The sequence below is a fragment of the Molothrus ater genome, chromosome 10, assembly GCF_012460135.2.
Source record: "Molothrus ater isolate BHLD 08-10-18 breed brown headed cowbird chromosome 10, BPBGC_Mater_1.1, whole genome shotgun sequence".
Lineage (NCBI taxonomy): Eukaryota > Metazoa > Chordata > Aves > Passeriformes > Icteridae > Molothrus > Molothrus ater.
The window spans coordinates 2736518-2749193 of NC_050487.2; the positions used below are offsets into that span (position 1 = coordinate 2736518).

General features: G+C 44.0%; 1 protein-coding gene across 1 annotated transcript in view; it reads right to left on the reverse strand.

Annotated features, from left to right (window-relative positions):
- LOC118689948 (vesicle-associated membrane protein 2-like) overlaps nucleotides 1-12676 on the reverse strand; it is a 62709-nt gene that overhangs the window by 10618 nt on the left and 39415 nt on the right. The window contains exons 2-4 of the mRNA XM_036388439.2: nucleotides 9156-9273; nucleotides 2215-2373; nucleotides 546-597 (exon numbers count right to left, since the gene is read on the reverse strand). Of these exons, the coding sequence (XP_036244332.1) occupies nucleotides 546-597; nucleotides 2215-2373; nucleotides 9156-9273 (329 nt within the window). The remainder of the gene's footprint in view (nucleotides 1-545; nucleotides 598-2214; nucleotides 2374-9155; nucleotides 9274-12676) is intronic.

Genomic DNA, 12676 nt, shown 5'->3' on the forward strand with positions numbered 1-12676 from the left:
GTGAGACTTTGGGCCATCTTTTAACAACATTTCAGCATTTGAGGTGAAAAAGGATCTTCAGAAACACTGACATCTCAAATTCTAGCTGATGTGGCAGAAACCAGGCACCTATATGCTTTTAAAAAATTCATCAGATGCCTGTTTGCCTTCACCCTCTTTTTATAGGCATGAGGTATTTCAAGAATTACTGTTCTTAGCAGAAAACACTGGCACTGTGGCAGTCATCATCATACTGAAAGGAAGATCTCTGAGACTGCATAAAAATTTATTTAAAACATAAAAAGGGAGAGCTTTTAATCCTAGGGAAAGTTATGTAACATGCTAATGTTAAAAACATTAAATGTCAACAAATTCTGCCAATATGTGTCCAGGGAGTTTGCAGTAATTCTCACTATAAAAGCATAACACTAGAAGGGAAATTTCACAAATTAATCAGTTTAAATATTTTATATCCATTTTTTTTGTTGCTTTGTTTTTAATGTATCAGCCATTCTTAAGTCACAAGCTATTGAGAACATAAATAAAAGAGAAAATGAATTACTCACTTATAATTATAATGAGAATGACTGCACATACTACACCGAGGATGATCATCATCTATAAAAAGAGAAGATATGAGAAAGAAAAAGAGAAAGTCAGGTTTCCACGTGAGAAACATTAACCCCTCAATTTTTTTTTTCTTTTACTTAATGACTCAATCCTCATACTTTTAACTCTGTAAAGACTTACTCCAACAGAGTTGCTAAGGCCCCAGATTTATTGCTGGTTTTAAAATCAACAATGAGCAGAGCCTCTTGTCAGAGCTGGCCAGAAACAGGTGGGTGCCAAGCAGAGCAGAGGCAGCTGTGCACAGCCCAGAGCTGCCCAGAGCCCCCTGAGAGCTGAGGAGCCCTCCAGGGAGGCTGCAGCCCAGTGGCCATTATTAGCCCAGAGAGCAGAAAGGATGGGAAAAACAACGAACATGGGAATGTCAAATCAAAGCCTTCATTCCTCCCAACACGAGGACAGAGGCAGCCACTGGCTTGCAGGAGATCCTTTTTAAATCTCTTCCCTCTCTTTGCAGAGTTTGGGAGCCCGAGGAGGGACAGGGGGATGGTTTGGCAGGAGAAAGCAGGAAAGGAGAATGAGGGCAGGTTTGAAGGTAGTGCAGCTCACTGTGGTGACTGCAGGCACATGGGTGAACCTAACTCAAACCTGTGCTTGTAGCTCCCAAAGCCCTGCTTCCTGCACTTCTGGATTTATCAGTTGGGCAACAGCTAAAAGAGGCCCAGAGGACCTGCTAAGCTAAATTTCTAATGCAGATCCTTTTATTTCTGGAGTGTTTTTACATGTATTTTACCCAGAATATTTTGTCTTGCTCTACATTTCATAGCACTGTGGATTGAAGAGACAAAGCAGAGAACAGCCCAGTGAGGGACACATGTGGGATTCCCCCTTGGGAACAGCTGGTTTGATTTGGGTGGACATAAGTGGTCAGCAGGAAAGTTGGTGTTGAGAAATGGAAATCAAGCTGAGCTTTTGGCACAGGGTTTGTGGTGGTGGTGGTGCATGAGCAGGAAGAAGCAAAGACATGAGTCTTAGAAGAGCAAGAGAAGATGAAGTTTCTGGGTCCAAAATCCACAAATATTGGAGAAGGCCTGAAAAAGCAAAGGAGAGTGAGGCTCCCTCTGCTCTTGGGGAAGGATTAGACTTTGGAGACAGCAGAGAAGGCAGCTGGTTGATCAAAGTCCTGCTCTGTCCTAACCAGCCCCTCTTCATAAGAGACTGTCATTTTATCCCTTCTCACAGCAGTTTGCAGAACCCAGTTTTGGGTATTTTTTATGGTTTACCATCCTGAAGAAAAATCAGATCAATGATCCCCACAAGGAAAAAACTTCTTTTCTCCCACTGCTAGATTTCCCTGCACCTGATCAGGTTTTGTGATTCCCACAGAGAACTGACATGAATTAACATGGAATGGTTTCCCATCCCTATTTGAAGGCACTGGGGAAGCATTAAACGTTGTATCTACATTTTATATACTGCAGAAATTATGGGTTCTGGTAAAGATCAGAGTTGCTTGACATCTGGAGCCTTGAGGTCAAGGCACCTCCTTCTCACCTTGACGAGAAGAGATGAGTCAGAGGTGCCATACTGCAGGCAAAGTCCCACTAAATGCAGGTGAAAGCAATTCCTGCCATGAAGTGATTCCAAACAAGGGTTTATATTTCTTACCTTGCAATTTTTCCACCAGTATTTCCTCTTCAGCTTGGCTGCACTGGTCTCAAACTGTGAGGCACCTGCTTGCAATGCATCTGCCCGGTTGTCGAGCTCTGACAGCTTCTGGTCCCTTTCCAGCACCTTGTCCACGTTCATCCTCATGATGTCCACCACCTGTGAAGGCACAGACACACCTGAGACCCCTCCCACAGGCAGAGATGAGAGCCTGGTCACACCCTGGAGTGTCACACCTCATCCTAAACCCAGCTGTGGGAATCTGAGACACAGAAAATTCCACAGACACAGGAGGGTTTGATCTGCAGCCTTGGGAGAAGCCTGGATTGATGTAAAAATATAATACACAGATATTAAGCAGAAAAATCATAAACTTATGTTTCTATAGTTGTAAGTAAGGGTATGCCTGAAGTAAGTGAGAAACTGCATTGATAAGATGGTGAAGGGTTATAATATAGGGGTATAATTGTGTAGAGCAGCTCAGAGTTTAGAGGTTATAACAGAAGCATTTGTGTGTATGTGTGATAATAGCCCATTGGATAAATGTATCTGCAGTGCAGTAGAAGTGAGTAAAGGTGATAGGTTAGAAAAGCAAAATAAACCCAGTGGCAACTGTCCATTGGATCAGAAGGTTCTATATTGCCTTGTAATGAAGAACTTGTGACTGCTTGGAGCTATGGCTGACTGCTTGCTCCTCTAAAATCTCACAGCCTCTGAGACCGATGTTTATCTGAGCAATAAATCATTCTCAGCCCCAAAACAGTTCCATCCTTCATTAAAAGCAGCAACAGTGATGCCCAGCCTTTTGCCATGTGGTGTGTGATGGCATTCCCTGAGCACTGCCTCAAAACCCCAGCCTGTGGAAATACCCTCAGTGAGCTACACTGCTCGTGTCTTTAAGGGAGAAAATAAACAGACCTCATGAAACAGCACATTTAGTTTGATTAAAGTTTTTGTCTTCTTTTATACAGCTACAAAGACCTGATGAAGATCTCTACAGCACACTTTGGTTGACATCACTAAGAACAAGCCATTGTTTTCCTTGTACATTTAATACCTTCCTCACCTGAAGTAGAGAAAGCAGACAGACAAAAGCCACTCTAAAGGGAACTGTGTGCATTTCCTTACCAAAGCATTTCCTCATTCTGCAGATCTTTTGGGCAAGATGACTTCTCAGCCATGATCTGAAGTCCTGCTTGGAAGTGGAGGAGGAGAACGTTTCACCTGAGCAAATTCACCCAAAGAGCAGCAGAGAGCCAGGCTGCAACAGGCAAGGGCTGCTCATGCCTGGATTTTATACATTGGCCAAGGTGAAAATCCTCTTCTAGCAAGCCAATAACTAAATAGGAATCCTGCAGAAATTCACCACTAATGCAAATGTCAGACAGCATCACAATCTCTGTAAAGTTGGGTCCAATTTTTCTAGCAGTGAATGAGGCTGATGGTCTGTTAATTCTCACACTCTATAATAAGGAATTCCATGTTATACATATTTAATACAATTTAACTATTACCTGCAAAAATCCAGAATTATTTAAAGGATACATTATTCAAATACAGCGAGAGGAAATTGATAGTGAAAGAATCTTTAACAGGACTGGAGAAGGTCTCAAAAGATTTGTTTCACTTGTCTACCAAACCTAAACCAAAATGAAATATTTTGCTCAATCCAAATTTTCATACTTGCTTTTCCAAACCAAAACCTTCCAAGCACTTATGTTCATATAAAACAATGCTAATTTTTTTAATTATTGATTTCTCAGCTAGTAATTAGTTGAATTCTGTCTTGCTACAACGATTTGGAGTGAAAATTATAAACTATTTTAAAATGCTGATACAAAATACTTTGCTATTTCCTACCCGTTATCTTCATTTTTGGGGGGTTTTGGTTGGGCTTTTTTGTTTGTTTGTGGTTTTTTTGTTTGCTTGGTTTTTTGGGGTTCTTGCTTTGTTTTGTTTGGCTGGCTGTTTTTTTGGTTGGTTTGGTTTTGGTTGGTTTGGTTTTTTTGTTGTTGGGGTTTTTGTGTTGTTTTTGGGGTTTTTGGGTTGCTTTGTTTTGGTTTGGGTTTTTTGGGGGGTTTCTTTTTTTGTTTTAGTTTTCCTGGGGTTTTTTTTGGCTTTTTTTTTGTTTGTTTGTTTTGTTTTTTGGGTTTTTTTTTGCTTAGTTTTGTTTTTTGGTTCTGTGTTTGTTTTGTTTGTTTGTTTGTTTCCCTAGAACTACTTCTTGAATTGACCCTGGCTGCAGTGAGCACTCACCCAGGTGGGATTTCATTTTTGGCAAATAGATAAATGTTTGTCTGGGCCTTAGAAAATAAGCCTTACGGTGTCTAGAGGAACCGGGGGGGAACCCCAATAGAGGAACAGCTGAACCCATCCCCGGGCACTGGTGCAGCATCACCAGCACCGGAGATTCCCCAGCCCGGAGCTCTGCCGCCACCTGCGGGCGGCACGGAGGGAAAAGAGCCGGGACAAAGCCACAGGTGAGGGATAAAAGGGGTTTGACTTCGGTATTTCATGAGTATCGTTGTTGTAGTTGTGAAAAATGCATGTATTTTATGAGTGGCTTTTCGCAAATATTGAAATGAATATTATGTGTTGTGTTAGAAAGTTATGCTGTGTTAATTCTCTTAAGTAGTGTGTTAAATAGAGTTTTAGGTTATAAAAAATGTTAAAATAGAAACTATGCTATGTAGGATACTTTCTTTAAAGAAAGGACTCGCAGCAACACAGCAGCCACAGGACACCTGAATCTTTCAGAGAAAGAGAATTTATTGCTCCCTTATCAGAAGAAAGGAACTTCTTCCTGCCTGCTCAGCCCTGGAGACACTGTCAGGATTCAGAGGAAGAAGCTGACACTGCCCAGACAGAATCCTGTGTTGGAATGGAATTTATGCATCATGGATGAGGTGTAAGAATATGCAACAGGTTATTGTTTTTAAGGGTTAATCCTTTGTTAACCTGGGTCCTTTTTCAGGCTTATGTTGCTCAGAAAAGGTACCCAGACATCCGTAACTCTTGTTTTTATTGTCTCATATTTTCCTAATCCAAATTGTCCCAATTATTATTACTCTATTTTATAACCATTTCATTACTATTAAACTTGTAAAATTTTAAAAACAAGTGGTTAGCGTTGTTCACAGTAGTGATGCCTCAGGATTTTAGCTTTTATATTTTTCACATCCTGTACTGGATCTGTGCAGAACTCTAAACTCACTATAAACTCCATAACCTGTCAGCTGCTGTTCTCCCTTTTATTCAGACAAAACAATTCCTCTCCAGGCCTGGAACCCAAGGACACCCCACAGCCTCAGGCTGCAAAAAGGACAAACAAAAGTGAATGGGGGGAGCAAACTGGGGGTAAATGACTTCATTAGCTGAAGCTGTAATTGGAGAATTAACCCCTGATATGTGAATGGACCAAACTTAGAATTGTCTGAAAAACTGGTGCCCATTGTCCAGCTTGGGTGTAGCCTCTGGGAGGCTGTGGCTGCCCAAGGTGTGGCTGTTGAAGGCCTTCAATAAATCCCCACTTTATTCTCTAAATCTTGTCCAGCCTCTGTTCTAGGGAGCCCCTCCAAGGCATCAGTACAACAATTCACCAAGGTGCAATGTGCTGAAATGCACACACACAGGAGATCATGTATGTAAATGTACAGACCTTGCAAATTAGCATGTCTAACAAAGATGCCTCAATGAGAGGCTTAAATGAATGGCCTGACACCTCCCTATTCTAAAGTATTCCCCCCCAGAGGGGCCTAATTTTAGTTTACAAGATATTTTAGAGTTTTAGAGGGGGCCTTGGTATCTCAGGATAGTGTGAGGCTTTCCAGTCCCCACTGCAGGGCTTTTAAGATGTTTGGCCTTCTGGCCTAGCAAAATACCAGGACTATGTTAAGACATTAAGTTTAAAAAGTTACAAACAAGCTTGTTAAGGGTATTGAGAATGCATAAAAGGCATATAAAATAAAAAGTAAAAAACCCATCATGGCATCCCACACTGCATCCCTTGGTGTTACAAACCAGCATCACTCCAGCAACCTCACAGTGCTGGAAGTGCCAGCTTTCCTCCCTTGGCAATTCTTATATTGTGATTTCCCTGCTAAAAAGGACCTGCTGACCACGTGCTACCAGCTCCAAACCTGTGAACAATTCTTCACAGAAAGAGTGGTTGGGCACTGGAAGTGTCTGCCCGGGGAGGGGGTGGTGTCACCATCCCTGGAGTGTTTAACAAAGCCTGGATGGGGCACTCAGTGCCATGGTTTGCTTGGTGAGGAGGTGTCAGGGCACAGGTTGGACTAGATGACCTTAAAGTTCTTTTCCAACCCAGATCAGTCTGTGGTTCTGTGACAGCAGCAGCCTCTCTCTCAAATGGCAGCAAAACCCCCACGAATCCTGGATTTCACCAACGTAATCCTCAAATCCAAGGACTACTCATTGTCCCCCATCCTGGGCAAGAGTAACATCCAAAACTATCTCCTCATCTCCACAAAAAGACAGATCTTCATGGGTCTGAGTGAAAAGAATCAGAATACAGAGTGTCTTAAACACAAAGCAAGGGTTCACTACCCTCACTGATGCCATCTCTACTGATCTACTTGAGAGCCCTATGTATCTGACAGGCATCACTCATTTTAAGATAATAAAAGGCAATTTTTATCATCTTTTAGGGATAGTTACTTTTGCTGTCATTCACATAAACAATTACAGGGCCTTCATGATGGAACATGTTGAGGACAAGAAATTTATTTCCTTATTCTGACCAAAGACAAAGTAAATGTAACATTCCTTTCCCCACTGGAAGAGGAAATAAAGAGGTTAAGAGAGAACCTAGTCTAGACATTTCTGCAGGCATTTCTGCAGCCAGAGGATGTTGTGAACACATCTGAGCACCAACAATGGGAAGACCAGAAAGTCACTGTTCCAGATTTTCAACAAAGAAAAGCTTCTCAAAAAGACATGGCCCATTTTGACAGGTGTATTTAATTCATCTTAAGAAATTCATTTGAGTTGGATATTTTGAGGTCTTCTCTACTATCTTTAAAGCGTGCCCAAAGCTTTTGAAAATAGAGGCTTTTAGGCATGTAAGTTATTGTATTTGCAGGGTGCCCTGTGGCAGGAAGGATTGATGAATCTGACTCCACGTTCTCAGAAGGCTAATTAATTATTTTATGGTACTATATTATATTAAAGAATACTGTACTAAACTATACTAAAGAATACAGCAAGGATACTTACAGAATGCTAAAAAGATAATAATGAAAACTCCTGACTCTCTCCAGAGCCCTGACACAGCTTGGCCCTGATTGGGCAAAGAGCGACAACAACTCCCAGCAGAATGCAATGGAACAATCACCTGTGGGTAACCAATCTCCAAACACATTCCACATGAGCACAACACAGGAGAAGCAAATGAGATCAGAATTGTTTTCCTTTTCTCTGAGGATTCTCAGCTTCCCAGGAGAGAAATCCTGGGCAAAGGGGTTTTTTCAGAAAATATGAACACCACAGTAAGTACATATTTTCTAATGTGTATTTTATCAGATTAGCTTTTAAGAATCACACAAGCTCCGTGCACTTCGCCACAGACAGTAAGCATGAGTTACTTCAGCCTTTGGAGGGGTTGAACAATATTCTTTCCTCAATAGCCAGCACACAAAGGCCCCTATAGGTGTGTAAGGATGCTACAGCTGCTGCTTCCTCCTGCTGCACCCAGGAGCAGTGGTGTGCTCACTGTTCCCATTCCCACTGCAGCTGGAGGGACTCTGGCATTACAGCCAAGACAAGAATTTAAGAATGTGCTGGAACAGGCACATGGCCCCCCAAGAGCAAGAAAATGAGTGGGGATTTGTTAAGAGATGCTGTTATGACATCATGTGTGGGTGCCTTTCTTTGGGAATAAATTGGGATGATTAATTAATAGAGCTCCTGCTAATGAACACCACCCTCAGTGGCTCAGTTTGGTGGTTTTAATCTATCTGAGAGAAGCTGATGCTCTTCTGTCTCTGTGACACAGTCTGAGAAATTAGCATCTAACCTTTAGGAGTGCAGAACACACTACAAGAGCTGCTTCCACTATGACATCTCCTCCTGAGCAGACTGGGAGGAACTGCTGAACTGGCAGTGTTGGGGAAGATGAAACAGGAAAGCTTTGTAAATATGATTGCCTGGCAAAAGATTTTGAGAATATAGAAACTATAAGTGAGATTGAAATGAAAGCAAGCTTTGAGATACTTAAGTTACTGAACAACTGGAAAACAATGGCATGGCTGGCTGAAGGTAATCCCCTTTTGATGGAACAATTCCCTCTGCTTGCAGACAGGCCCAAGGGGCAGAGCAGACCTTGCCAGCTTGGCAGAAGGGGCCCAAAGAGGAGTTTTTAGGGTTTAAAATGTAACACAGTATGGTAATGTAGTGATTCTTATAGGCTGTATGGAAATGCTATAGGATTTGTATCTTGTACTAGATTGGTTAGTGAGAATCAGAATATTCAACACAGAAGATTTATGGTATTAGAACGGGAACCTTGCTCTCTCATCCATCCTCTTTTACTCTTCCTCGCTCTCTCATTTTCTCTTTACCACACTCTTGCCTTCTCTCTCTTTACTTCTCTCTCCCTCTTTGGAGCCTGCTCTGAGCTGTGCCTGGCAGCTCCCAGCAGGGCCCTGCACCCAGGCCCTTTGCAATGAGCCCCAAGTTCCTGACCTGGCTGCAGAGATCTCTGCTCTCCGTCCATCCCCCACCATCCTGCCCCTGACACTCCTGCATGGCATTCATGCCCACATTTAATCTGCAGAGCTGTTCCTGGTGCAGGGATGTTTCTATCCAGGATCTCTCTTTACTCTCTGCCTCCTCTGGTAAATCTCAAGTTCTGGATCCTTCAGATGAGCAGGAGCTGCACAAGGGGGGACCAAGCACAGGAGTACCTGGTGCTGAGCACTCACCTCGTCCACCTGGGCTTGTGTCTGCTGCAGCCTCTTGTTGCTGGACACGTTGGTGGCAGGAGGGGGCCCTGCAGCCCCTGCAGCCCCTGCAGGACCCTGGGCAGATGCTGGAACAGACCTAGGGCAAAACCAGAGAACCTGAGTGACCAAACCATCCTGACTGGCTCACAACCCCTTTTCTGGAACTCATAAAATGTACCTTTCTCTTCAAAGAACTTGTGAAGTTTCAAAGCACTTTCTTTTTCTTCAAAGACCTTTTCCATTATTTCAATCCATGTTTTCCATTCCTGGATCAAAACCCTACTGTTCCATTCTGTCAGACAATACTATTTTCTGACCCAGAGATGGCATTTTATACACTTTTATTCCATTTTCAGTCTCATGGGAAGGGTGAGACAATACAGATGTTACAATTCACACCATCACAATCAGAAGCCAACTATTTTTTAATTACAAAACACTATAAGCCTTTCTTGGCTTATCAGCTTTTAGCCATACCCTGCTGCAGATGCCTTAAAGCAAATAATTTAAAAAGCCCTCATGGGTCCTACTACAGTGCATCTTTCATACTTCTATTTCTCCAAAGTATCCAGTCTTTTTTATAAGGCCATCCTTTGAAACTTGTTTCTAGTTCCATTTCTCTCTCAACAATTCCTGTCCTATTCCATGGCATTTCTAAATCAGCATTTCTTATCTCAAGGTTTATATACAGAGGCATGCTATGTGAACCTGCTGTCAAGTTTTGAAAATTTTCTACAAATCTACCTCTCACACTATTCCTTCTCATACCACAATCAGTTTTTACACTATTTCTTGATGGGACTTTCTCAAACTCTTCCACCTCCCTTGCTACTTTTTTAAATGGCAAACAATTCAAGTTATCTACCCTAAGTTAGGCCAATGGCCAAAGTGACCACAGGCCTGAGTAGCAGGGCAGAGCTTCCGTGGCTACAAGGGAACCCCCTGTGCTCTGGGCACTCTGTGTTACTGCAGGAGGGGATGGGCTGTGACCCTCTCAGTGAGCTGATAAAGCTCTGCCCTGCTCCTCCTGTTTGGAGCTCACCAAGCCAAGAGAAACAGAAGGAAACAATCTGAAACAGGAGGAGATCACATCCATCACAAACAGAAGAGAGGAGAAAACAGAGTGTCAGAACTCAGTGCATCCCTCTGGGTGTCCAGAGCTGCTGGGACCCCTGCCAGGGGCTCAGAGACCCTGGCACACAGCCCAGAACACCTGGGGGTTTGATTATGACCCATGGAGCAAATTACCAGCTTTGGATGAAGACCTGAAAGCCAGAGAAGTTTAAATAGTGTAATAATAAAATTATCACTGGGTGAAGGGGTGGATTTTGGGGTTTTTAGAATGGGGGTTTTGGGGACAAGATGGAGGGACTTGGGCATGTCCAGCCTTTCTTCTTCTTCTCTATCTCCATCTTCTGCTGTGATGGTGGCACTTTTGGATTGGTCTAGAGTAGAAGCTCACTGTCTAACACAGGTGATAGGTATAGGAAAGCAATTGTAAACATGTTATCTGTAGTTTGTAGTATAAAGAGATAACACCGCCCCGGGGGCGGGCAGAGCGCCGCTGTCTGTCCTGCTGAGCGCACCTTGGCTGGACAGGAGAAAAATTTTATAGATAAGATACAATAAACAACTCTGAGAGCGAGAACTGAAGAACTCTGGCTCATTCTTCGAACGTGCAGGCCGAAACAGAGACTTTTCCCGTGTCTCGGGGCTGCAATAAACAGCAAATCCCGAGAACAGAGGAGGAAATGGGGGTGAGAATTGCACACATCATGGGGTCAGTCACTCTGGCACCAGCGCTGCTGACCCTCCCCATTTGGTCCCCAAATGCTCCCCAGAGCAGCTCCAGCATCTCCACAGCCCTGGAGGAGAAGGTCAGAGCCCTGCAATGATGACCTTCCCCATTTGGTCCCCAAATGCCCCCAGAGCAGCTCCAGCATCTCCACAGCCCTGGAGGAGGAGGTCAGAGCCCTGCAATGATGACCTTCCCCATTTGGTCCCCAAATGCCCCCAGAGCAGCTCCAGCATCTCCACAGCCCTGGAGGAGGAGGTCAGAGCCCTGACCTCCTGCACAGCAGCTCCCAACCTCCAGCACTGCCCTCCTCCAGGCTGCTCTGCAACAAAGGACAAAACAAATGTCCTGAAAACCCAAGAGCAGATCTGCTCTGTCTCAGAGTGTGAGTTTGTGCACTCAAATCTGCCCCCCAGCCTCAGCAGAGTCCCTGAGCCTCAGCCAGTCACACCCACACTCCATCCTGTGGAACCTCAGCTCTCCTTGCAAGGGACCCCTCACTGCTCCCCACAGGGAAATAAACCCTTCCTCAAGCTGCAGAGGAAATCCCTGAGCATGTGAACTGAAAAATATCACAAATCCCACTCATGCATCACCAATGCCTTCCCACAGTGACAGACTGAGAGAACACAGCGTTTCTCTGTGAATCATTCCCTTCTACATCCTGGGCTCTGATTAATGCTGCTGGAATTATGGCCTCATTAATGCACTGTCAAAATGCCTGGGGCACTGAAGTTGGCTCCCCAAAGGTGCCTTTGGCTGCAAATTCAGTCTGGCAGTGTTGCCTGAGGGCTGGGATCCCTGTGGGCAGCAGTGGCTCCAGAAGCTCCCAGAGTGTTTGCAGCCCTGCTGGGGCTCACACCTCACCCTTTCACTGGGGCTTGAGCTGAAAGAGCAGAAACTGAACCTTGCCCATCCTTTGAGGACCTCACAGCGACTCCTAAAACCATTAAAACCAGGGGCTGCTGCCACCTGCCAGGGAACCACTCCATCCATGGCCACATCCCAACAGGATTTATTTTGAGTTGCCACAAAGGATCAAAATCTGACTATAACACACATCACCCACAACACAACACAAGATCTCCCTGGAGCATCAGCAGCCTCAAAGGAGATCCTGCCACAACAACAGAGCTAAAATTAAAATTGTTAAACTTCTTTGCAGTTAAGGAAGCAAATAGGCATTTTCCCGATCAGCACAAGCAGATTTTCTCCTGTGGAAACACTGTGTCACTACTACAAACGTCAGGAGAGCTCCTCTCTTGAGTTATGCACTGTTGGAATCCCAGAGACCACAGAAGAGCAGCATGTGAGAAGAGTTTTTCCCTGCCACATGTTTTGCTGTAAGCAGAGCTTATAAATTCAGTGATGTTCATGGTCAGAGCTATGAGATAACTCCACATTTGGAGCTCTGCCAAGCACCTTTTCTGCCTAGCAATTCTCATCTGTTTTTTGCAGCTCCCAAGCTGTCCTTAAAATGACTAGACATACAGTAGATACTTTCAAGGTTGTTCTCTTCCAGCATTCTTGCTGCCATCTAATTTGGTTTCAGCTGCATTTTCTGAGCTTCTCTGCTCCCTGCACAAGGCAGGAGATGATGGGAAGGATGGGTGGGTTTACAGCTGCAGGAGTTGCAGGATGTGGAGCTGTGAGGGTCCCCAGGACAAGGTGAGAGATGAGAATCTGACTCCAAGTTCTCAAAAGG